The 25,020-nt window shown below is 45.7% G+C and overlaps 2 protein-coding genes across 2 annotated transcripts in view; both read right to left on the reverse strand.

The window, feature by feature from the left end:
- The window catches only part of LOC132509643 (neurotrophin receptor-interacting factor homolog), a 67,121-nt gene that overhangs the window by 11,627 nt on the left and 30,474 nt on the right, over positions 1 to 25,020 (reverse strand). Inside the window, exon 9 of the mRNA XM_060130902.1 lies at positions 7,924 to 8,996. Coding sequence (XP_059986885.1) covers positions 7,924 to 8,996 — 1,073 coding nt within the window. The remainder of the gene's footprint in view (positions 1 to 7,923; positions 8,997 to 25,020) is intronic.
- LOC132509657 (large ribosomal subunit protein eL32-like) lies at positions 6,148 to 6,627 on the reverse strand. The gene has a single exon (XM_060130937.1). It carries the CDS (start codon positions 6,625 to 6,627, stop codon positions 6,148 to 6,150), a length of 480 nt encoding a protein of 159 aa, XP_059986920.1.

Consider the following 25,020-nt stretch of genomic DNA (forward strand, 5'->3'; position numbering starts at 1 on the left):
CAGTCTGCAACCTGGAATGCCACGGCCCGGGTTGAAATCTGGGCCTGCTCTTCCCAGCTGGAAAGGCGCAGGAGGAGGCCTGGGGCTTTCCTTGTCTGTGGATCGTATACTGCCGTTGTGCTTAAAATATTTCTATGCTTTACAATTACATGAACGTTTAAAGATTTTGTTAATAGAATAGGTTTAGGGGGCTAGTGGCCCAGAGGGGGCACAGGCGGGTTCTGAGAGTTGATCATGTCCTGTTTCTCGATTTGGGGTATTCCCTTTGCGAAGGGTCATATCTGTGGTTCTGTTAGAGTCCATTAAAAAGTTTATTAGAAAAGAAGAAAGGAAAAGCAGACGTTCACCAGGATGCAGTCGAAACAGAACAAATATTTATTTGATCATGTACTGTGTGCTAGGAACCAGGCACAGCAAGGCAGAGAACAGAGATACTCGCCCGCCCCCACGGGGCTGCTGGTATAGTGGGGAGAGACAGACAGCAAACCACAAACATGACAAAAGGGTGAACGACTGTGGTCACTGCGGGGATGGGGCAGCCGGCTTCCAAGGGGCACGCGGTTTCTGCACTCACTCCCATCCCTGTCATCCCTTTGCTGCTGCTGCATCTCTCCGCTTCAGTCCAACCACCTTTCTGCAATCTGCTGGGCATTTCCCCTGCAACCACACCCAGGACCCAACCCCACCAGGCCTGCGATGCCAGGAGGAGCATGTGTTCACTCACCACTCACCGTGGCTGTGGGAACCACGGGTCAGGCAGCCTCCAGGAGACCGAATCTGGCTTCTACTGGGAGCCCAACAAAATTTCCTGGTGGTATTCCTTTCTCCGTGGGCAGAGAAGGTCCCAGGAGGGACCCAGGAAGTCCCAGGAGGAACCCAGGAGGTCCCAGGAGGGTCTATTGCCTTCCCCTTAGCAGCAGCCCTCCAGAGGGTAGAGAGGTGGTGGTGGGGTGTTGAGTCTATTATCTTCTCCTTGGGAACAGCTCTTGTTTTTATTTATTTATTTAAAGTAAAGTTTTTTTAATATATAAATTTATTTATTTTATTTTTGGCTGTGTTGGGTCTTCGTTGCTGCACGCCGGCTTTCTCCAGTAGCGGCGAGTGGGGGCTACTCTTTGTTGTGGTGGGCGGGCTTCTTACGGTGGATTCTCTTGTTGAGGAGCATGGGCTCTAAGTGCACGGGCTTCAGTAGTTGTGGCTCGCAGGCTCAGTAGTTGTGGCGCACGGGCTTAGTTGCTCCGTGGCATGTGGGATCTTCCCAAACCAGGGCTTGAACCCGTGTCCCCTGCATTGGCAGGCAGATTCTTAACCACTGCGCCACCAGGGAAGCCCCGTATCCTTTATTTTTATTCTTAATTTTTTGGCTGTGCCACATGGCATGTGGGATCTCAGTTCCCCTGCCAGGGATTGAAGTCGAAGCGTGGAGTGCCCCCTGCAGTCGAAGCGTGGAGTCTTAACCACTGGACCACTGGGGAAGTCCTACAACTGTGTATCTTTTTAAAAAATATTTATTTATTTATTTAGGCTGCACTGGGTCTTAGTTGAGGCACATGGGATCTTCATTGCGGTATGCGGGATCTTTAGTTGCAGCATACGGAATTTTTTTTTCCCAGTTGTGGCATGCAGACTTCTTAGTTGTGGCACATGGAGTCTTAGTTGCAGCATGCATGTGGGATCTAGTTCCCCAACCAGGGATAGAACCTGGTCCCCCTGCATTGGGAGCACAGAGACTTACCCACTGGACCACCAGGGAAGTCCCAACAACTGTGTATCCTTAGTACACCACTGCCGTAAATTTCAGCTGTGAGTACAGTTGGATGCTGAGCCCTATGAATTCTAGAAAAATCTCTAGATGTGGGAGTGGTCTTGTGGGCCACCAATAGATTCACTACTGGTTGTATCAAATATACATTATGATTATTTTGGTATCTGTGTTTTAAAAAGTGGGGGTGGGGGTGGGCAGGGAGAATGGATTTCTGTTAAAAGGAGCCCCTGGGTCACATGTAACACAGGTGTGGTAACTGTTTAAGGTCTTCTAAAAATTAAGCCACAAATGTAAGTGAAACCAACAAAGAGGAAATAGTTATATGGATATACAATTTTGAGATTACTCTTTTTTTTTTTTTTTTTTTTGCAGTACGCGGGTCTCTCACTGTTGTGGCCTCTCCCATTGTGGAGCACAGGCTCCGGACGCGCAGGCTCAGCGGCCATGGCTCACGGGCCTAGCCGCTCCGCGACATGTGGGATCTTCCCGGACCAGGGCACGAACCCGTGTCCCCTGCATCGGCAGGCGGACTTTCAACCACTGCGCCACCAGGGAAGCCCAAGAGTACTCTTTACAACATGTTAAGATGGGTCCAATAAGCTGTAATTCTAACACTTCCTTTCAGGTGGGTCTTATGCACGTTTTGATTTGGAACCACTGGGTATGAGAATCATTTGGGCGGAAAGGTCTCGGGTTCCTATTTCAAATGAGCCCACTTCTTGGGTCCTTAAGAGCCTCTGGTTTCCGATTTATGAAAGGGTAGAACCCTCTCAGAGCAGGGCCTGAAGCACTCACTGTGTACACAGCAACTTCTGTCTTCCATTCCCCCCAGCCCCCTACATGCATCCTTCTTGTGTGATTCCCACAAGGTGTGGTCTCCAGGAACCCATAACCCCTATGCTCCTGTGTGGCGTCCCCATCTTGGGAAGAAGGGACTTGAGGGCGCTGCGGCATCACACGCATCTTCCGTACTGAGTCCCTAAATAGTGCCTTCACCGAACAAGGCTAATTTTAAGACTTGCTGAATGGAAATGTCTCTCAGGTGTTTGGTCAACAAGAATTGTCAAACAACACTCACTTTGCTAGATCCATTGCACAAGTCCTTCCTCCCAGGCCCCAGCATCTTCTGAAAGCTACACAAGGTTGGTCTCAGCAGCAGGACCAACTGCCTAACCAGGCAGCAAAGTCCCCTCTGTTCTGTCCACGCCACTGTAGGAAGGCATTCCCTGTCTCAAACTCCGAGTCTCATATGAATCATGTGGGCCGTTACTTATAGGGTCTTATGGAAAGTAAATACCAGGTAACTGCCAAAGTGACCTTGGGGGAGTACATTCAATATTTGGTGGTTATACAAATTCACACACCTGTCTTGTCCACCCAGGTGTCCCAGGATACCAGCACCTCTCGGGGGCCCACTGACTTCCTGGTGATAAGGCTTCTGGAAAATAAAGTCTTAGAGCCTTAAAAGGACTCCAAGGAATTCTAAGAAGCCAAGGAGCCTTCCTGCTCTACTGGAATCAACTCTGATTGGCAAAATAGAAGAGCCTGACATCTTTAAGTTCTTGCTTCTTTAATCTTCAATTTACAGTGACACTGAATCAAAAGGAAACATGTACATAACCCCCAAATCAACTGCAGATGTCTTCATGCACTGTAGTTTTGCTCACCTATAGGTACACATTTGAAATAATTTGTTACCCAAATAAGAAGTGTACCACCAGGGAATAAAACACTACAGAAGTTTTAAAATGGAAAGTAGCTGTCTCCTGCCCCACCTTACCCAACAGTCACAAATCCCATCAACCACTTTTAGCCATTTCTATTCTGGTTCTTTCTGAGGCCACCTCTGCAATTCTTTCAGTCTGTAGACCTTACTGGCTTCCTGCTCTGATAAGGAATTTAGATTTGACTCACGTCGTTGCTCTTCTATTTGCTTCCAACTTTTTGTCATATTACTGTTTTGAGCTCTAGTTTTGGTCTCCTAAGTAACCCAAAGTATTGTATTTAAAAGCCCGCTTCCTAAGATGATGATACAGGGATACACTCCCCCCTTTCTACTTCTCTTCCCCTTTCTACTTTGTAACAGTCACAGGCTGTGCCATTACTATTGGTGACAGGACTGGGAACAATGGCACGCCACTCTGTTGCCATTATGAAATCTATTCTGTCACAGATCTGGGCTTCTTCCTAAAATTGAAAAATAAAAATAAACAGTATCTACTCTTTATATCAGAACTATGCAAACACTGTTCAGTGAAAGGCCAATCAAAACAACGATTATATTTCCCCCTCTTTTTTTCCGATTTCCTGAGTCCTCTGCCTCTTCCAGGAAGAATTATTAACACAAGGGTCAAATGAATACTCCTTTCTAAAGTTTGCTTCAGGGGCTTTCCTGGTTGCGCAGTGGTTAAGAATCCACCTGCCAATGCAGGTGACACGGGTTCAAGCCCTGGTCTGGGAAGATCCCGCATGCCGCAGAGCAACTAAGCTTGTGCGCCACAACTACTGAGCCTGAGCTCTAGAGCCCGAGAGCCACAACTACTGAGCCTGAGTGGCAGAACTACTGAAGCCCGTGAGCCTAGAGCCCGTGCTCCCCAACAAGAGAAGCCACGGCAATGAGAAGCCCGTGCACCGCAACAAAGAGTAGCCCCCACTCGCCGCAACTAGATAAAGCCCACGTGCAGCATTGAAGACCCAATGCAGCCAAAAGTAAATAAATATATATTAAAAACATTTGCTTCACATTTGGACTGCAATTGTCTTGTACAATCTGTACATTTTCTCGAACAATTTGCTTACTTTGAAGTCTCTGATTTTTTTAATTAGAAGAAACATTCCTTTTTCTTAAAAAATATTCCTTTTCTACTTTCAAAATTCTTTCCAGAAGTTTCTGTGATATGTGTGCGTGTGTGCGTGTGTGCGTGTGTGTGGGGGGGCTGTCTTGGGTCTTTGTTGCTGCGCAGGCTTTCTCTAGTTGTGGCAAGCAGGGGCTACTTTTTTGTTGTGGCACGTGGGCTCCTCATGGTGGCTTCTCTTGTTCTGGTGCACAGGCTCTAGGCACGCGGGCTTCAGTAGTTGTGGTTCCCAGGCTCTAGAGCGCAGGCTCAGTAGTTGTGGTGCACGGGCTTAGTTGCTCCATGGCATGAGGGATCTTTCCGGACCAGGGCTCGAACCTGTGTCGCCTGCATTGGCAGGCGGATTCTTAACCACTGCACCACCTGGGAAGTCCCAGTCTGTGATGTCTTTTTAATTGTGTTCTCAATTTCTCATGCTGCGTGAATCTATCCATGATCTGAAGATGTTTCAGCTCTGGTGAAGTTTCCCTTTTTCTTTCTTTTCTTTGCTTTTTGGCCCAACAGTCTTACTTTTAATTTCAGGGAGTCTATTCTTTTTAAAAGAGCATCTTGCATTTATTTTTCATTTGCAATTATTTCTTGACTCACTCCTAGAATAAAACATTTAAAATATTTATTTCTCCTGAATATCTGTTCTCTTTGGCAGTTTTTTTTCTGTTTTATCTTAGATTTAAAAAAAAATAATTTTATTAATTAATTAATTTATTTTTGGCTGCGTTGGGTCTTTGTTGCTGTGCTTGGGCTTTCTCTAGTTGTGGCGAGCGGGGGCTCCTCATTGCAGTGGCTTCTGTTGTTGCGGGTCATGGGCTCTAGGCATGTGAGCTTCAGTAGTTGTGGCTCACGGGCTCTAGAGTGCAGGCTCAGTAGTTGTGGCACACGGGCTTAGCTGCTCTACAGCATGTGGGATCTTCCCGGACCAGAGCTCAAACCCGTGTTCCCTGCATTGGCAGGCGGATTCTTAACCACAGAATCACCAGGGAAGCCCCAGATATTTTTTCATTCATGTTGGAGGCTTCCTTAATCATTCACTCCCTAGCTCTCATGATATTGAAGAAGCTATCAAAAAACAGAGGGGAGGGGCTTCCCTGGTGGCGCAGTGGTTGGGAGTCCGCCTGCCGATGCAGGGGACATGGGTTCGTGCCCTGGTCCGGGAAGATCCCACATGCCGCGGAGCGGCTGGTCCCGTGAGCCATGGCTGCTGAGCCTGCGTGTTCAGAGCCTGTGCTCCGCAGCGGGAGAGGCCACAACAGTGAGAGGCCCGCATACCGCAAAAAAAAAAAAAAAAAAAAAAAAAATTAAAAAAAAAACAGAGGGGAAGCTCTACAGATGGGTGGGGCTGGTTTAATGGCACACTTTGCTTTAGGATTAAAAGGGTAAGAACCAGCTGTTAGGATGAATGTCCTTGAAATGCCAAAATAAGGCAGCACTTGTTCTGGAGCATAATACACCAGATTCCCTAGTCCCTCAGACTTCTTTTTTTTGGGGCCATTTTATGGTTTTATTAAACAAAACGTGCACATGAGCTGTCTATTCATTTTCTTCGCTGCGCAGCCTGGTGTTGGGATTGGTGACTCTGATGGCCAGCTGGGCTGCTCTCTCTACAATGGCTTTGGAGTTCCTGGAGGAGGCGTTGTGCACAATCTCAGCACAGTAAGCCTTGTTGCACGTCAGCAGCACTTCAAACTCCTTGACATTGTGGACCAGGAACTTCTGGAAGCTGCTGGGCAGCATGTGCTTTGTTTTCTTGTTGCTCCCATAACCAATGTTGGGCATCAAGATCTGGCCCTTGAATCTCCTGCGCACCCTGTTGTCAATGCCTCTGGGGTTCCGCCAGTTCCACTTAATTTTGACATATTGGTCTGACTGGTGCTGGATGAACTTCTTGGTCCTCTTTTTGACGATCTTGGGCTTCACAAGGGGTCTGAGGGCAGCCATGATGCCGAGTAAGAGATGGCGGCCACCTCCATAGGCAGCGCCGAGGACCTCAGACTTTTTCTTATAGCACATAATTCATTCTCTACTATATTTTTTGCTTACCCATGGCCAGATACTTAACGCAAGAGAGGGGAGAGCAAATTAGGAGTTTCACGGACAGACCTTCAATGAACCCTGCTTTCCCGCCCCACTTGTCAGTCTACAGCTCTGACAGGGGGGCTGTGACCTCCACTCCTGCAGCTCCCTCTTTGCAAGTTCCTAGCTACAGCTTTTCCCACTCTGCATCTCCAGGCGATGCTCTCACCTGCTTTCACCTTGCTCAAACCTGCAATAATGGCCTCTCCCACTTGCTTCACCACTGATTTACACTTCAGCCTTTTTTTGAACATGCTGCCGAGTTGACCTTCTTAACCAACCATCTGTGCACATGATTTTATATGTTGTAACATTCTGTGTATATACCGTTTTGAGCCCTGTTTTCACTTCACTTGACTCTTTTGATTAGTCAACCTAACTGAGCAACAAACTTAAGTTAGAGCATGACAGAATCCCTGAAAAATTGAGTCTACTTTTAATTCCAATAAAAATCATTTTAGAAGACTTCCCATCATTAGTTTTCCTTCGATTTGTTTTTTGTTTGTTTATTTTTGCCATGCCATGCAGCGGGATCCTAGTTCCCTGACCGTTGATAGAACCCAGGTCCCGGCAGTGAAAGGACCAAGTCCTAACCATAGGACCACCAAAAAATTCCCCAATTTGTGTTTTTAATTGCTGGTTTACACTGAACATAGCTAGCTTCAAATTTCATTACCAAACACCAACTTCCTCATGCAATGGTTTCTTCTTAGGTTGAGTGTTTGGGGTTCTGTGTAAAGAGTATCTTTCGGTTCCCCATCATCTCCATGAATGTGGAGACAACGTCTGGTTGAGTTTGCGTGGCTGTATGCACTAAAAAGATTATCTGGTGGGTACAGCTCCATTCTGTGTTTTCTAACTTCTGCCGAGAGCTCTGACTGAATGTTTTTCATCAGTGGTCATATTCATGACCTAAATGCAGAAGTATATAAATTTTAGTATATATACAAATCACGTGTGCTCCTTTTGGAAACTGCAGGCTCCTGGATTTTACTGCTAGATATTCTGATATAGTAAACTGAGGGTAAGCTTGGTAATATGCAGTTTCAACACACACACTCCAAGCAGTTCTGATGTATATGGTCATTAGACTACACTCTGAGAATCATACCTTGGTCATCTGATGTCTAGTAAAGAAAGTCTGGCAGTGAGCTTTTCCATCTTGATTATTCATAGGGTTTCTCTCCCATGGGTTTTCTCATGTTGAATAAGGGATGTACTACAACTGAAAGCTTTTCCACACTCATTACATTCATAGGGTTTCTCTCCAGTATGGATTCTCTGATGCCTAGTAAGTTGACACCGCTGGCTAAAGGCCTTTTCACAATGATTACATTCATAGGGTTTTTCCCCAGTGTGTGTTCTCTCGTGTTTTGTAAGGGTTGATCGATCATTGAAGGCTTTCCCACAGTCAATGCATTCATAGGGCTTTTCTCCAGTATGTGTTCTCTTATGTTCAATAAGGCGGGACCTCTGACTGAAGGCTTTAGCACACATGTTACACTGATAGGGTTTCTCTCCAATGTGTATTCTCTGATGCACAATGAGGGGAGACCTCTGGCTGAAAGCTTTTCCACAATGACTGCATTCATAAGGTTTCTCTCCAGTATGTGTTCGCTGATGCACAACAAGCTGAGATCGCTGCCGAAAAGCTTTCCCACAGTCATTACACTCATACGGTTTCTCTCCAGAATGAATTCTCTGATGTGAAAGAAGGTGAGAGCTCCCAGTGAAGCCTTTCCCACACTGATTACATTCAAACGGTTTCTCTCCAGTATGAGTTCTCTGATGTTCAATAAGGTGAGAGCTCCCAGTGAAGGCTTTGTCACACTGATTGCATTTATATGGCTTCTCTCCAGTGTGAATTCGCAGATGCCTAATAAGCTGAGTGCTTCGAATGAAAGATTTTCCACACTGGTTACATTCATAGGGTTTCTCTCCAGTGTGAGTCCTTTTATGTGCAACAAAGTCAGAGCTTTGACTGAAGGACTTTCCACAATGAGCACACTCATAAGGTTTCTCTCCAGTATGAATTCTTTGATGAACAGTAAGGTTAGAGTTCCACCTGAAAGATTTTCCACATTCATGACATTTATATGGTTTTTCTCCAGTGTGAGTTCGTTGATGCCTAATAAGTTTGGAACTCTGGGTGAAGGATTTCCCACACTGGTTGCATTCATAGGGCTTTTCTCCAGTGTGAGTTCTCTGGTGTACAACCAGGTCATAGCTCTGGCTGAAAGACTTCCCACACCGAGTACATTCATATGGCTTTTCTCCCGTGTGTGTTCTCTTGTGTACAACAAGCTTAGAGCAACAGCTGAAAGATTTTGCACACTGATTACATGCATATGACTTCTTTCCAGTCTGAATGATGTCACAGTCAGGAAAAGATGAGGCCACGTGGAAGGCACCACAGTCCTCCTCACATCTGAATGGTGCCTCTCCAGGATCACTTATTTCGGTTTGTACAAGGCATTCATCACACTCGTACTGACTTTCTCCAAAATTCATTGGCTTGTGTTCATTCAGAGACATGCTATGATTAATGCTGTTTCCATCATCCTTACTGTCATTGCCATTCTCTGCTGAAAAAATTCTATTAAGAAAATGAAGGGAGGTACCACAGTTTAAAGAGTCACTACTGACAGTATATTCATAAGGTTTTTTATTTCCCGTTTCAACATTTGCAATTTTATTCAAGTAAGTGCTCTGACAGAAGGCTCTAGCACTTTGATGATCTTCACAGGACTTCAGATCAGCCCAGTTTTTCTGATGATTAATGAAAACCGAGTTCTGTTTCAACCTTTTAACCTGTGAGTTGAGCTTATGGAAATGTGTCCTTGTGGGTAATGTTGGAGGTAGAAGGCTTAGACTCAGATAACTACCCCCTTGAGCAAAATGTCTCTCTGAGGTAAGTACTGTTTGACTCAGAGAGTCCTCCTGGTGCTTCCCTAGCTGGTCCCTCCAATGCTGCACTTCTCCTAATGACACCAACCAGGGGCCTTCCTCCTGTACACAGTGTTTCATTTCCATGTGGTGAGATGGCTCTTCCACAGCAATACCCTCTTCAGAAGCTGACTCTTTATTTTCCAGTGTGGTCTTCCAGTCTGAAAGAAATCCAAATTGCCTGAATTACTGGAGCAGCATTAGGAGGGGAGAGTGGGATGAAGGAGACCACCAAGTATGAGAGGTATCTCTGGGTTTGTTTCTAATCCATGGACTGTAATTTCATGCAGGGTGTGAAAGGAAGGGATGGCTCAGCAAAGAGGAAATCAGTGGTAAAATACAAAAAAGCAAGCAAAGGTAATGAAGAGATGACTCAGGAGGACTGGTCCCCAAAGAGGGAGCAGAGGAATAAAATAAGCAGGGAAGGGTGAAGCTTAAAGGAGAAATTCACACAAAAAATTTGGGTCTGAAGGTATAAAGCCCTCAATCACCACAACAGATACCTACATTCTCTTTGCTGGGACCTGTCAACATGATACCTTATTTGGAAAAAGGATCTTTACAGATGTGTTAAGGATTTGAGATGGGGAGATTATCTGGATGGGCCCCAAATGTTATCACAAGTGTCCTTATATGAGGGAGGTAGAGGCAGATTTGATACACACAGAAAGCATTCTGAACACAGAGCAAAGAGATCTGAAGGTGTTGGCCTTAAAGACTAAAGTGATGTGGGCACAGACCAAGGAATCCCACAGCCACCAGAGCCTGGAAGAGACAAGGAATGGATTCCCTACTGGAGCCTCTGGAGGGAGCATGGCCCTGCTGCACCTTGATTTTAACTCAATGATACTGATTTTGGACTTGTAGCCTCCAGAACTGTGGGAGAATCAATTTGTGTTGTTCTAAGCCACCAAGTTGGTAATCTGTAATAGCAGTCACAGGAAACAGGATCTTAACATGTGCCTCAACCTTATGATCCACAATCTTAGTCTATCCATTTCCTGGTGCTGGATCTTGAAACGAGATCCCAAATACCAACACTAATTTAATATTCTTTTTTTTTTTTTTTTTTTGCAGTATGTGGGCCTCTCACCACTGTGGCCTCTCCCGTTGCGCAGCACAGGCTCTGGACGTGCAGGCTCAGCAGCCACAGCTCACGGGCCTAGCCGCTCCGCGGCATGTGGGATCTTCCCTGACCGGGGCACGAACCCGTGTCCCCTGCATCGGCAGGCGGACTCTCAACCACTGCGCCACCAGGGAAGCCCTAATTTAATATTCTTAATGCACCATTTCTACCATCACTTCAGGCTGCCCACAGAGAAATAAAAGTCCCTTTAACCACTCCAGAATTGATGTCACAGACTCCCCAGAAAAGTGCTATGGCCCCTGAAGCAGGGTGCTTGGCCAGACTGGGCCACAAGTGGACTCCACCAGCTGGCAACTTCTGAGGCTCGATTTCCTTGGCAGTAAGCCAGGAATACGAATGCTTAGCTAACAAGGGTTACTTCGAGGCATAAACGAATCAGCATGTGAGCCTCACACAGTGTCTGGCACACGGTGCACTGCTATACATGGTACTGTTGATGTCGTCACCCTTATTATGGTTCTAAAGGGGATTCCTCGGCCTGTTGAAGATACTGGGCCTTTAACAAAGAGTGCCACAGGCTCCCAGCTCAGGATCCTTGCCTGCATCCTCCAGGATTCCCTTTTTACTTGTCACTTTGTCCACATACTGTCCTTTTCAGTCTGGTAGCCACCCACACCCAGTAATATCAAGGCCTTTGCCCAGGGTCTCATGCTTCTCTCCCTATGCCTGCCAAGGAGATAAGTATCCTCCATTTGGCAACGTATGACCTACACTCTCTGGCTATCCTTTGACTTCCAAGAGGACGTTTCCCTTCTGCCCAACAAAGACCTTCTTTCCCTCATGGGGAAGGTCCTTATCTATGCCCAACCTCTCCCACGACCAGCACTGTTCTCCTTCCCAAGACACTGCTGTGTTCCTTTGGGGTGTTGACTTGGAATCTCTGATGATGAGAACTTTTCAAATGAAACAACAGCCCCATGAAGGGGAGTGAAAGGGTATTTGGAGGAGGAAAGGACAGAAATCTTTGAGTGGCTAAGATATGTCCAAGATGTGCCTGGCTGTTGGAAACTGGGCAAAGGAGGTTAAAATTCTACAGTAGCATCTGCACCAAGATCTTGAAATGAGGAAGACAGATTGTGTGGGTCAGCAAGAAAGTAACGTCTATGACAGAAGAGAAGAAAGACACTGCTGGTAAACTAAATTCAGAATGATGTCATTTGAGAACCAAGGGTAAGTAAAAGTAGGTAAGAGTTCAGAAGTAAGAAATAACAGAAGCTGCAGGCAAGAGAGTAACAGGGTAAAAAGGCACAGGAACACATGAGATAAATTAAATGCCTCCAGGCTAGGGCAAGGTGGTATAAAGGACAAACATGTTGCTTATTGCTAAATGAAAGAAGCCACTCAGCAAAGAACACGTACTGCATGATTCCAACTATAGGATATTCTGAAAAAGGTAAAACTACAGAGACAGTAAAATAATCAGTGGTTACCAGGTGTTAGGGTGGAGGGAGGGTGAATAGGTGGAGCACAGAGGATCTTTAGGGCAGTGGAGCTACTCTGTACTATACTATAGTGGTGCATATATAACATTATGTATTTGTCCAAACCCACAGAACGTACAACACCACAGTGAACCTAATGTAAACTGTTGATCTCTGTTGATAATAATTTATCAATATAAGTTCATCGACTGTAACAAATGTGCCAAAGAATGCGAGACATTAATAATAGGGGAAACTGTGTGGGGTGGGGTGGTATACGGAACTCTGTACCTTCTGTAAGCATGAAACTGCTCTAAAAAATAAAGTCTATCAATGGGGACTTTCCTGGTGGTCCAGTGGCTAAGACTCCGTGCTCCCAATGCAGGGGGCCGGGGTTTGATCCCTGGTCAGGGAACTAGATCCCATATGCCACAACTAAGAGTTCTCATGCCGTGACTAAAGATCCTACATGCCGCACTAAGACCCAGCACAGCTAAATAAATAAATAAATAAGAAAATAAAGTCTATGAATTAAAACAAAACAACAAAAGATCAGAAGCAGCCCAATTAGTCAGTATGATGAACATGTTCTAAAATAGATTGTGGTGATGGATACACATACTGCAAATATACTAAGAGGCTTTGCATACTTTAAATGGGTGAACTGTATGGTACGTAAACTGTGTTTTGATACAGCTCTAAAAGAAAAAAAGAAAAAAAAAGATAATTCCAATTAGGCTGACACACAGGGTAGGAGGTGGGCCTATGGGATGAGGGGAGGTGGGAAAGGAGGTCCAGGAAGATTTAGTAGGAATCCTTCTGGAAGGCTTGGATGCACAAGTTTTTACCACACTTTGGAATCATCTTGAAGACATGGGAACGTCCAACATGGAGGACTGCCGATCACCCAAATGGCAGAGCAAAGACCAGCCTGAAGGGGAGGGCTGAGGAGCTTCCACCCTGGGTAGAAGTCAGGATGAGAGGATGGAGGAAAAGAGGGGGCATGAGGACATGGGAATGAGATGCGGCAGCAGAGGGGTGAAGACCAGAGGAAGACGGGGACAGAAATGAACCCATGTGTGAGACATGTCCTGACCACAGCAACAAGTGTTCTCTGTGGGTGGGCTGGGCACAGAGACAGGCTGATGTGGATGAGAACATAGCTGCCTTGTTGGACATGAGGAGGCAGCAGAGAACACCTGAGCAAACTCCCCCAAAATGGCCTCCCTGCTCCTTGGACCTTAACCATTGGGCCGCTGGCCTGTTCTCACCTCGGGGAGGTCCCGGCTCCACCCTCCATGGGTCCTCCCCTTGCTCCAGTTGGGCGATCACATCCGGTTTTGAAAGCAGAAGCCCTGGTCAACGGAGGAAAAACAGAGCGCTTGGTCTTCTGCTTGGTGACAGGCCCAGCCCTCGCCCCTGGGGTCAGACGTGTATGGACTAGGAGGGCCCCCGCATCCTCCCGAGGAGATTTCCCACTCCCTGAACGACAAGCCACAGATCTGCTCTGGAGATGGAGTAAGCGGCAATACCAGGACCCAAATCTCAAAGGGACCCACTTCCAGCACGTTTTGGCCCAGCCTGGGCACACCCTTGAGTTGAGCCGCACTCTGGGTCCTGCGATGGGCAGTACCTGCCTTACCCAGGGAGACCAGGTGACTGCAGGTCTCCAGAGTCACCTCACGGTACAGCATCCTCTGGGCCAGGTCCAGCTGTCCCCACTCCTCCCATGTGAAGGTCACAGCCACGTCCTTGAAGCTCACAGGTGGCTGAAACATCACTGGTGTTACCATGGGACCCTGCTTTCTCGACGAGGAGGTTGGGGGGACAGGACCGTACAGGGGAGGGAGAACCCCTTGCTCAGATCAGACCCAGCCTCAGGCCCATGGCCTTTTCATTTCTGCCTGGGTATCTCATCTACCACTGGTCACACCAGTGATCCCGATTTTCTGTTTTGGGAAACAACGGGGACCCCTCTTGGAGATCCCCGTCCCCAGCCTCTCTACAAAATCACAGATTGGAAGCCAGTCAAAGAGGATGCTCTAGATCAGGGGTCAGCACACAGTGGCCCATGGGACAAATCAGGGCTGTGGTGTGTTTTTAGAAGGCCAATGCCATGAGCTGAATTGTTTCCCCATGAATCCGCATGTTGAAGTCCTACCCCACAATGTGACTTATCTGGAGACAGGGCCTTTACGGAATTAATGCTAATGGAGGTCATAGGGCAGGGCTCTAATGTGATGGGACTGGTGTCCTTACAAGGGGAGGAGGAGAAACCAGAGGCCTCTTTCTCTCCCTACTATGTGGAGACATAGAGAAGGCACCATCTGAAAGCCAGAAAGAGTCCTCATCAGAAACCAACCCTGCTAGCACACTGATCTTGGACTTCCAGCCTCCAGAACTGTGAGAAAACAAATGGCTGTTGTCCAAGCCACCCAGCGGGTGGTATTGTGTTACAGCAGCCCAAGTAGACCAAGTTGGCCTCTCTGCTTCATGACTTGCTAGCTGGACACCTGGACGTGTCCCTGAACTTCTCGGCATGAGCTGCCCTGATGCGACTATGAAGACAGCCTCCTGCACCGGGGAGTCTCACAGGACATGAGTGCAACTGACCCCTGGCACCCAGGAAGCACAGGCAAGTGTATGATGCTGGGACCCTGAAGGAGGTCAGGGACCCGCACCCACCCGCCATGTGCTGCACCGTGAGCCATCTAAGGGTGACTGTGGCTCTTTATGGGGACACTCTCAGCTGCCCTCCTGAGTGGTCTCAGTGAGGATCAATGGGCCCAGAGTGCCTGCATGTTTATGGAGGCTCAGCTCTGCCTGCCCTCAAGGGCCCACTGAGCAAAAACCACAAATAAAAAGTCTGAGGCAGAGACCTGGCCCAGGGAACCAGGTTTGTGGAGTTCCTGGCTTGTTCACGCAGGGAGCCTGTAGACTTCACCCCAAGGCATAGGGCAGCATTACAGAACTCTCGTGTGTGCTGGCCTGAGGAGTTGGGTGTTATCCTTGGACACATTTTACAGCCAAGGAGACTAAGGCAATGAAAGAGAAGGTCCCCAACTCACCTGAGACAGGATCTGCTGAGGATATGCCTCCATTTCCTCCTCATACCTGGAGAAGCTGTCCTGAAGAGGGCAGAGGTCCTCAGAAGGCAGGGCTGGGGTTGGGGGAACAATTAGGGATTCAGCCCCACCTAAGTATCTCCACACTCCTGAGTCCATTCCCATCCCCAAAGGAGAGGGTGGCCAATGCCAGCTGAGGACCATCCCTTGGGGAGTGAGGGGCAGAGAGGCGGAGCTCTGATCATGTGTTCTCCCTGTTCAAGGCTCTGAGGTCAGCTGAGGTGGCCGAGCCAGTTTTCCAGTTGTGGAGAGGGCCAGTCTGCCTGGGTCCGGGCCTGGGCTACCCCAGGCTCAAGGTAAATGCCTTGAGGCACGTGCTGCGGTGTCTGAACCATGAGCCCAAAGATACACAGCAGTCCTTCAACACTCACATAAAGGAGGGACCAGTATTTCCTCTTATTTCAAGATACTAAATAGGGAGAAGTGGAGGCAGTGTCAAAACAATTAATCGTACAATTAAAAAATATCCCAATGAAACATCAGCTGGTTTCTAAAAACGGAGGTGGGGTATGGGGACAAGGAGGATATGAAAATCACCAGGAGGACAGCTAAGGGCACTCTGAGAGGTGGGTATCATCCTTCTGGAGCTGCTGGGTGCTGCCCAACTGCCCGTGGGCCACACCTATTATCCCCTGCTTTGCTTAACACTGTCGTTGCTTCCCATACTCTGCCCATCTAGTATCTTGGCTGTAGTCACGTGACAGTCCCACTGAGACAGCCAGGCAAAAATCCTCCCGAATCTTGCCCCAAACCCTTCCCTATGTTTGACTCCCTCTCACCCTGCCTGTACCAAAAGCACACCCACGCCATGCACACACACAGATGTTCACCACACCTAAGAAGGCTGCTGAAGACTCTATATGATGCTACCTTGTTCTGACATTCCCATCCAGCCACGGGCAATCTCCTACTACCCGTGTCCATTTCCACCCTCTGATCCTCTTCTTCCTAGTCTGGAGACACCCTAGGGTGAGGGCTGGGAACACCTCCCCTCCGCAGCCAGACTGCCTGCTTTCGAAGTCCTAGTTCCACCACGTGCCTCTGTAGGACTCTGAACAGGCCTCCTTAACCTCTCTGAGCCTCATCTGTAGACATCCGGGAGAAGAGCACCTGCCTTGTGGTGCTGCTGTGATGATTATGTGAGCTGCATTTACAATTGCTTAACATTGTGCTGACACACAGTAGGGGCACAGCAGATTTAATTATATTGGTTATAGCTGGACATAAAACTCCCCTTCTTTTCCTCATGCTGGACCCAGGAGGGGGCTGGTCTGGCAGGGGTCCCTCTTTCTAGAGGCCTCTCTTTCTCCTTCCTTTTCTAGTTTCCTCTTTCCCTGCCTGTGAGGGGGTGAGGTTTCAAGGGCTGCCCCAGGCTTTATGTCCAGCCTAGACCTCCCTCCCAAGTTCCCTGTCACTGCCATTCCCTCCTCCACATCCAGCCATGTCTCTAAAGACTTGATGAAATAAAATTCATATTTTATGGCAAGACAAGAAAAATTTAAACATAAACTTTTTCTCTGCTTGTTTGGGTCTCTTCCCTCCCATTTAGTGTGTATCCTGTATCTGCATCAACCCTATCTCCTTAGGAGACAAAGTTCCTTCTTTGTAAGGGGTCACAGTGACCCACTACTGGCTTTGTACTGCAGCTCTGGATTACATAAACTGTCAACTCATCATTTGATATATGACCCTTTGTCTCAAAAAGGTATATAACTGTGCTTTGATCTCTAGGGTGGAACAGTCCTCAGAGCTTTCTGAAAGACTATTTCTTGAGTTATAATCCTCAGGTTCACTTGAATAAAATGTTCCATTTCTCGGTTTACCTGGTGGCACAGTGGTTAAGAATCCGCCTGCCAATGCAGCAGACACCGGTTCGAGCCCTGGTCCGGGAAGATCCCACATGCTGTGGAGCAACTAAGCCCATGTGTGCTCCACAACTACCGAACCTGCGCTCTAGAGCCTGCGAACCACAACTACTGAGACTGCGTGCCACAACTACTGAAGCATGCACCTAGAGCCTGTGCTCTGCAACAAGAAAAGCCATCCCAGTGAGAAGCCCACACACCACAACGAAGAGTGGCCCCCGCTCGCTGCAACTAGAGCAAGCCCGTGCACAGCAACGAAGACCCAGTGCAGCCAAAAATAAATAAAACAAATAATTTTTTTTTAAGTTCCGTTTCTTTCTTAGATCAACTATGGATTAACTCTATCATTGACAAGACTCCTGGACTCAACACAGCTGAGAGTGACCACGGTTCCTCATCTCTTGCACTGCGGCCTCCATCCTGGCTCCTCACTAGACATGGAAAGTGAGAGTCCTCCTCATTCTTTCTACTCCCTTGGCACTATCCCTTGCACTGAGTTATCCACCGCCTGATGCTTCTACTTACTGAGGCTCTGTAATCCAAACCCCAGCCCTCACGCACAACGGAATTTGTGTCCCTGCTCTCCACACCGCTATACAGCCCCCTCTCACACCGATCCCCTCTCACACCGAGCCCTTAACTTGGGGCATCATCAAACACAACCAACACAGGCCAACACCCTGGTCCGGAGTTTGCCCGATGCCATTTGCTCTGCCAGGACTGCCCCTAATTCTTTGTTCATCTGGACAACATACGCTTTCTCTTCAAGTTAAATTAAAAGTCCACGTACCAGTGGAAGAAAACGTGTCCACGTTCTGGGGCTGGGGTGGCCTCGCGGGTACAGCTGACCCCCCACGCGGGTTCCCGGGCCAGGCTCACCTGCGCTCGCGGGTAATGGCGGCACTTCCGGTGGGTGGCGGAAGTGCGCGCTCGGCGCAACGAACTACAAGTCCCAGAAGGCCGCGGGCTGGCGGCCGTTTTTCTCGCTTCAGTGGCGGTTTTTCCAGCTGTTGCTGCGGCCGTTGCTCCGGGCGGCGGCGGCAGCGGCAGCGGCAGCGTCGAGGCCTTTGGTGTCTGGGCGTCGGCGACCCAACTTTTTATCTCTTACGACAGCTCGGGTTGTGGCTGAGAATGTTGCTCCCTTTAGCTCTGCCCCTCGGCCCCGAATTAATGGACGACTCTGATTCTCCTCATGGGCGTCTGCGACCCAGGTCGAGGGCGCGACGTTCGTGTCTGAACCGTGCACGGCTTCGTGCTTTCCTCGTGGGCCTTTGCAACGGCCAGACCTGCCGTGGAAGTAAAGGGAGACCACCTGATGAGGACCACAGAAGACGTTTTTTCAGAGCCCGCTAGAGCAGGGGAGTCCACCACAGTCTTTGCGTTTGGCAAAGGCTCAAAGGCCGGCACAGGAGAGGGAAAGCTTGACAGCAACAAACAGAAATGGCCTCAGGTGTGTCCTGAGTGTGGAGTATGGAAGTTGGAGGCCGGCTAACTAGTAGTGGGTCATCCTATGTGATTGCTCGGGGAAACTTATCTGGCTTTCTCTGGTGGGTCGTAAGTGGGACAGGGGCAAAAAATAGAGATTGTGGGTCAAAGAGTTCTGTTATATGTGGTCTGGCCATTGTTTGTGGGGCTAAGACCCACAGACCTGGTAACCTGCCCTGGCTTTTCAAGGAGGGAGAGACCACAGGAAACCTTCCCAGGCCTGCCTTCTGGTGGGAACCACTCTGGCTCTACTTGAACCTCAGGCATCGTTAAGCTCCTGGATTGTGCTCTTGTGTCTGGGTTGCTCCTGTGACCAGTCTTCCTTGCCTTGACTCTCCTGGAGTTGACCTTCTTGGTTGCTTTACCTAAGGCCGTTGCTTCTTATTTGCACACTTCATACTTGCTCATGTGACTCTGCAATTTGTATATTCTTCCAGAATGTCTGGAACCTAACTTCCCAAAGGAGACTCTTGATGGAGTGGTCTCATACCTCTTGCCCTGTGATTGAATTAGTCAAGGGCATTCTGGCCAAGGAGAAATGACAAGTCTGCTGGGGGCTTCTGGGGCAGTTTCCCTCTTTCTTAAAAATGGACATAAGACACTAGTGTGTCCCCTTATATTGCCTCTGGACAGTGTTGTCTGCATGTAATGTATAGAAAAGTACCGCCATGCCAGCACCATGAGGAAACCAGCCCAAGAGGCAAAGTCAACATGCTGAGAATGGCAGAGCAGAAAGATGGAAAGAAACAGAATAAGTAATGGGATCCTCCCGGAGTCACTGAATCAATATTGCCTATGCCCACCTTGGGGCTTTTCATTATGGTAAAATAGACGACCTTGTTTGTTTTTATTACAGAAAATTACAAACATACAAGAGTAAAGAGAATAGTATGATGAAACCCCATGCTTCCTCTGTGCAGTACTCAGCTGCATTTACTGTCAGCATTCTGCTTTTTAAATTTAATCTATCCCTACCTGCTCTCAGCCACCGCTGGATGATTTTGCGGCAAATCCCAGACACATCATCTCACGCATAAATGCCTAAGAACATATCTCTAAAATATAATGATTTTTTCCAGAATAGACAAATCCATAGAGAAAGTAAATTAGTGGTTACCTAGAGCTGGAGGAGTTTTAGAGGCGATGTGAGTGACTGCTAAATGGATATCTGTGTCTTTTGGGGGTGATGAAAATGTTCTAACATTATAAAACTCTTGAGTATATTAAAAACCATTGAATTATACAGTTTAAGTGGGTGAATTGTACAGTTTAAGTGGGTGAATTTTATGTGAATGATGTCTCAATAAAGCTGTTAATAATCAGTACATAAGGTTACCAATATCTATCAGAAAAAAAATAGTACACCTGAAACTAACACAACATTGTAAATCAACTATACTCCAAAAATTTTTTTTAATAAATAAATAAAATGTTAAAAAAAAAAGGGCTAATGATGGCACAACTTCCTGGGATGTCTGAGCGATTGAAAAGAAAAAGATATCATGGGAAAAAATGAGTTTAAATAGATAACTACAAAATCATTAACACACCTAAAAATATTAGCAATAATTCCTTAATGTCAAATGTCCAGTGTTTACCCCAAATTGTGTCGTCTTAAAAATTTTTTGTTTATTCAAATTGAGATCTGAAAAAGGTTCACGCCTTGCATTTGGTTAATGTGTGCTTAAGTCTTGTAGTTTATGGATTTCCTCCACAAATGCTTTTTCATTTCCATTTATTTGTTGAAACCAGGTAAATTTTTCCTACATTTTGGATTTTGGTAATGGTATCCTTATGGTGTCATTTCTCTTTCCCTTGTTTTTCCTGTAAACTGGTAGTTGGATCTAGAGGCTTAATTAGATTCAAATTTGTATGTATATTTGACAGTCTTTCATAGGAGTTGCACGTTTCCTTTTGCATCATATCAGAAGGCACATGATATCTGGCACGCTTCTTTGATGTTTATTTCGATCATTCAGGTGTTGACAGCCTGATCCGTCTATTACAAAGTTCTCCAACATTTTTCACAGAATGGGTTCTAGCAGTCGTTGATGATCATTGCCTTACACCCATTATTTCATTAGGAGTTACAAAATAGTGGTTTTCTAATTATATCATTTTTTCTGTGTCTACTTGCTGGAATTCTTCCATAAGGAAACATTTTCCCTTACCAACTTTTTTGGTTTCCCTAATGTTGTAGTTTATCTTATGACAGGGCCGAAAGCAAGCTCATCACACGAGATGAATTGTGCCGAAGCACAGCAGTAGAGGGCTGCCGCTCGCTCAGGCAAAACAGCGCCGTCTGTCTTGTTGTGGTAGCTTTTATTAAAGCATTATCTATGTTTACATTTTAAGACTTATTTTTTTAACATTCCAGAAATACCAAAGCAGCAACATATGGTTCTATTGATTATACAAGCAATAATGGGCTTTCCTGAAAACATGCCGTGCTTTGTCCTTGAGCGCAAAAGCAGCACAAGGACATTTCCTTGCGTTCCCACCATTCTGATTATACCGAGGACATCGCATGGATCAGTGCCCGAAGCACTCAATGCTTATTCGCAGGCCCCCGGTTTGCCGGGGTGGGGGTGGGGCTCAAAGCATTCAAGACTGTTTACAGTTCTGGCTTATTCGCATGCCCCCGGTTTGCCGGGGGGGGGGGCGGTGCTCAAAGCAATCAGGACTGCTTGCAGTTCTGGCTTATTCGCCAGCCCCCAGTTTGCTGGGGCGCGGGGGGCTCATGGGTCACGTCTCCTTTTTATGTCCTCAGTTATTTTACTACATTTCCCCCTTTTTGTTTTGCAGCTTGTGCAGCATCAAGGAGGACATGGCAGCTTGTTGCGATGTTGCATGGCTGGCAGCTTTCACTCGTCGTCGGACTACAATTAAACATATGATTATTATTATAATGAGCGTTAGCAATCCTGCAGTAGAACCAAATAAAGCATGTAATTTAGACATGGGATTTAGATTATTAAGTCCTTGAATAATTCCAGTCCATACTTCTTGTGAATTAAGTCGTTGTAATCTCTTCTGAAAAGTTTGTTGAATTTTCCCTTGTAAATTCACAATTTCTTCTGTCAAATTTTTGTGATGTAATAAATGCTTTTTTATTTTTGCCCAGGGGAATGTAGACTGATTATATGGAACCGAAGTGACACAAAAGGCACTTTGATTCCAGTCACAACGTAGCTTCATCTGTCTTTGTAAATTTACAAGTTGGTCCCCCAACATAACCACAGCTTGTTGTAAATATGCTATTTCCGAATGTATTTCCGAATCAGTTTGTCGTTGAGAGGACCAAAGCATTTCAGAGTTTTTATGCCAATCAGTTATATAATCAACGGTCTGAATAGATTGTTCTAAAGCAACTCCAGCTATAATACCCATGACAGCTGCAATCAACATTTCTACAAATCTTTTACTTCTTTTTAATGCATCAGCTAAATATTGCAAAACAGCCATAGGAAGAGATTCTTGCCATTCCCTTCCAAGATTGACAGGAAGCCAAAGACCTGTCCGAGCTCGTAAGATATACAAACTTTCAGTAGATATGTTAAAAGATATACTAGAGTTAATGCAGGTATACAGAGAGCAATTTTTACACATTATAATACCTTGAGTCTCATTCCATACAGCTGGTTCCTTTAACAATATATAAGGTAATTTTACACAACTACGAGTATACCAAGTAACATTTTTATGGAAAGTCAAACTATGATTTTCAGATTTGTTAACCATATGTCCTACCCAGGCATTAATCTTTTTTAAAGCTGTCATAAGCTTCCATAAATCATTTTGGATAGGATATCCATTTAAATGAGGACCAGGAGGAGAAAACCCTCCTGCATGTCATACTATGGTATCATTAATAGTATTGCTATAAATAGTATTATCCTCTCTATGTTAGTGTAAATTCTTCAGACCCCTTTTTCCTCGGGCAGAGCCAAAAGGGCTCCAATCAATGACGCTTCCCCAAGAAGTATTAACAAGAACTCGAGCCATTTCTCCTCGGCATCGAGTCCAATGGACCCAATCCGATAATCGATCCACAAGAGGCACCTGGCATGGAGGCAAGAAAGGTGCAGAAACATTCTCATTAAGAGTGGAATTAGAACTTTTAAAACTATAAGCACTCAAAAGATATAACCCATGATATCTGTTTTCATTTTTGACAACATTTAACCATGCCTGATAATTCATTTTAAGGCAATGATCTCCCTTTCCCATACAAATAGGAGGTCCATTAACACCCACCGTGTAATTTTCTATTATCCTTCCTTCTTCTTCCGGCTTTAAAGGGCCTCTATCATCAAAAGGACCAGGCAACCATCCAGACTCATTTACATATACAAGAATTGGGGCATCCCACCAGGTAACACCCATATTAAGAGGAGGGTTAGGAATATAAGTCCAATAAGTATGGTTAGTACAATTTATCTCATTGGCTTATATGCTTATTATCTGTGCAGACAACACTGCCAACATAGCCACAAAAAGATTGGTGCTAGTGAGGGGTTTACCCTGTGAAATGACAAGATTTTTAGCAGTGCCTGCAAACTTTTTCATTTTCCCCCAGGTCAATGGAGACGCCCTCTTTGTTTGATCCAATGGCACACGGAATACTCTCTTGCTCAAATCCATCTCCACAAATCCCCTCTTCATTCCCGTCACATCAAAGCTACGCTTAGTTGCCATCCCGAAGCTTTATCTTTTTAGCCGGCACCCAATAAGATTCAGCTCCTGCAGAAACAAAAGCATATCCCCGGCCCCAACGAAGAACCTCGGCAGGTTTCCAAGTGTTAGTATTTTCATCTAATATAAAAACAGGCTGTCTAAGTTCTTGTGTTCATTGGACTTATTTTTGTCCAATGTCTGTCAGCTGCACTAAAATCATCTTCTCCATGATTCAAAAAATTAAGAGTAAATAAAGCAATATGTATTCTTTTCCTAGGACTTTGTACCTCATCTTCCCCTTTTTGTTTTATAAGTATTTTTTTCAAAGTGCGGTTTTGTCGTTCAATAACCGCTTGTCCCGTACTGTGTTTTGGGATACCTGTAATATGTTGTATATTATGTGTTGTAAAAAAAAAGTCTGACATTTTTGAGAGTGATATGCAGAAGCATTATCGGTTTTTATGTTGTCGGGAATTCCCATAACAGCAAAAGCTTTTAATAAATGAGTTATTACAGCATCAGCTTTTTAAGAAGATAATGGAGTTGCCCATGAAAAATGAGAGTAGGTATCTACAGAATGATGAATATATTTTAACTTTTCAAAACCAGGATATTGAGTTACATCCATTTGCCAGATAGCATTAGCAGATAAGCCTTTAGGGTTAACTTCAATATTCAAACAAGGTTGATTAATGGCAGCACATTGCGGGCATGTACAGAGAATAGTTTTTGCTTGTTTCCATGTAAGATTAAATTTATTTTTTAATCCTCTGGCATTAGTATGATATCTGTGATGTTCTGCTGTAGCTAACTGTACGGTACCCACTAAAGTATCAATAAAATCATTTCCATCTACCAATGGGCCGGGTAAATGAGTATGAGCACGAATATGAGTAATATAAAGTGGTGCAGTATGTAGTCTAATTATATGTTGTATTTGCAAAAATAAAGAGTGCAGTTCTGATCCATCATTTGGGATAAAAGCGGTCTCAATATTTTTAACTGTAAATTCCACATGCTGAGAGTCTGTAATTAAGAGCAATTGGATAATCTTGTAACAATAGTATTACAGCAAATAGTTCTGTTTTTTGAACTGAAACATATGGAGATTGTAACACATTTTGATCATGATTGTTAGCATATCCTGTTCTTCCCATTTTATTGGCATCAGTAAAAAATGTTGGTCCTATAACAGGATTTGATTGAACTATTTTTGTCAAAATTTAATTAGTCTTTTTCAAAAGTTGTAAACGTTTATCAGAAGGATAGAGATTATGTATTTTGCCTATATAATGAGCACAGGCAATTTGCCAGTTATGCTCTAGTTGAACCTTTATTTATGGCAGTTGCAAGTAAATTGGCATGATAAGTAGGAGATCCAATATCATGGCAAGCTTTTATATACTCCTCGAGTGGAGCGTTTACAGCCCGTAAAGGTCGCAATGCCTTCTGGCATTCAGGATTTGCACTCTCAAAGGCCAAAGATTGTAATAATAAATCTTGTACGTCTATTTGTGCTACAGCTTTTTGAATGGCTGCACGCAGTCTAGACAAGAAATCAGTGTAAGGCTCACCAGGCCCTTGCATTAACTTAGTAAAAGATTGTGCTGTTTTTTCAGGGGTTTCCATTCGTAACTATGTTCGTAAACAACACATACGTATTT

Source organism: Lagenorhynchus albirostris, chromosome 19 (assembly GCF_949774975.1).
Source record: "Lagenorhynchus albirostris chromosome 19, mLagAlb1.1, whole genome shotgun sequence".
Classification (NCBI taxonomy): Eukaryota; Metazoa; Chordata; class Mammalia; order Artiodactyla; family Delphinidae; genus Lagenorhynchus; species Lagenorhynchus albirostris.

Excerpts from the sequence above, each read along its gene's own strand:
- LOC132509657 (XM_060130937.1), bottom strand. The coding sequence starts at position 6,627 with ATGTGCTATAAGAAAAAGTCTGAGGTCCTCGGCGCTGCCTATGGAGGT.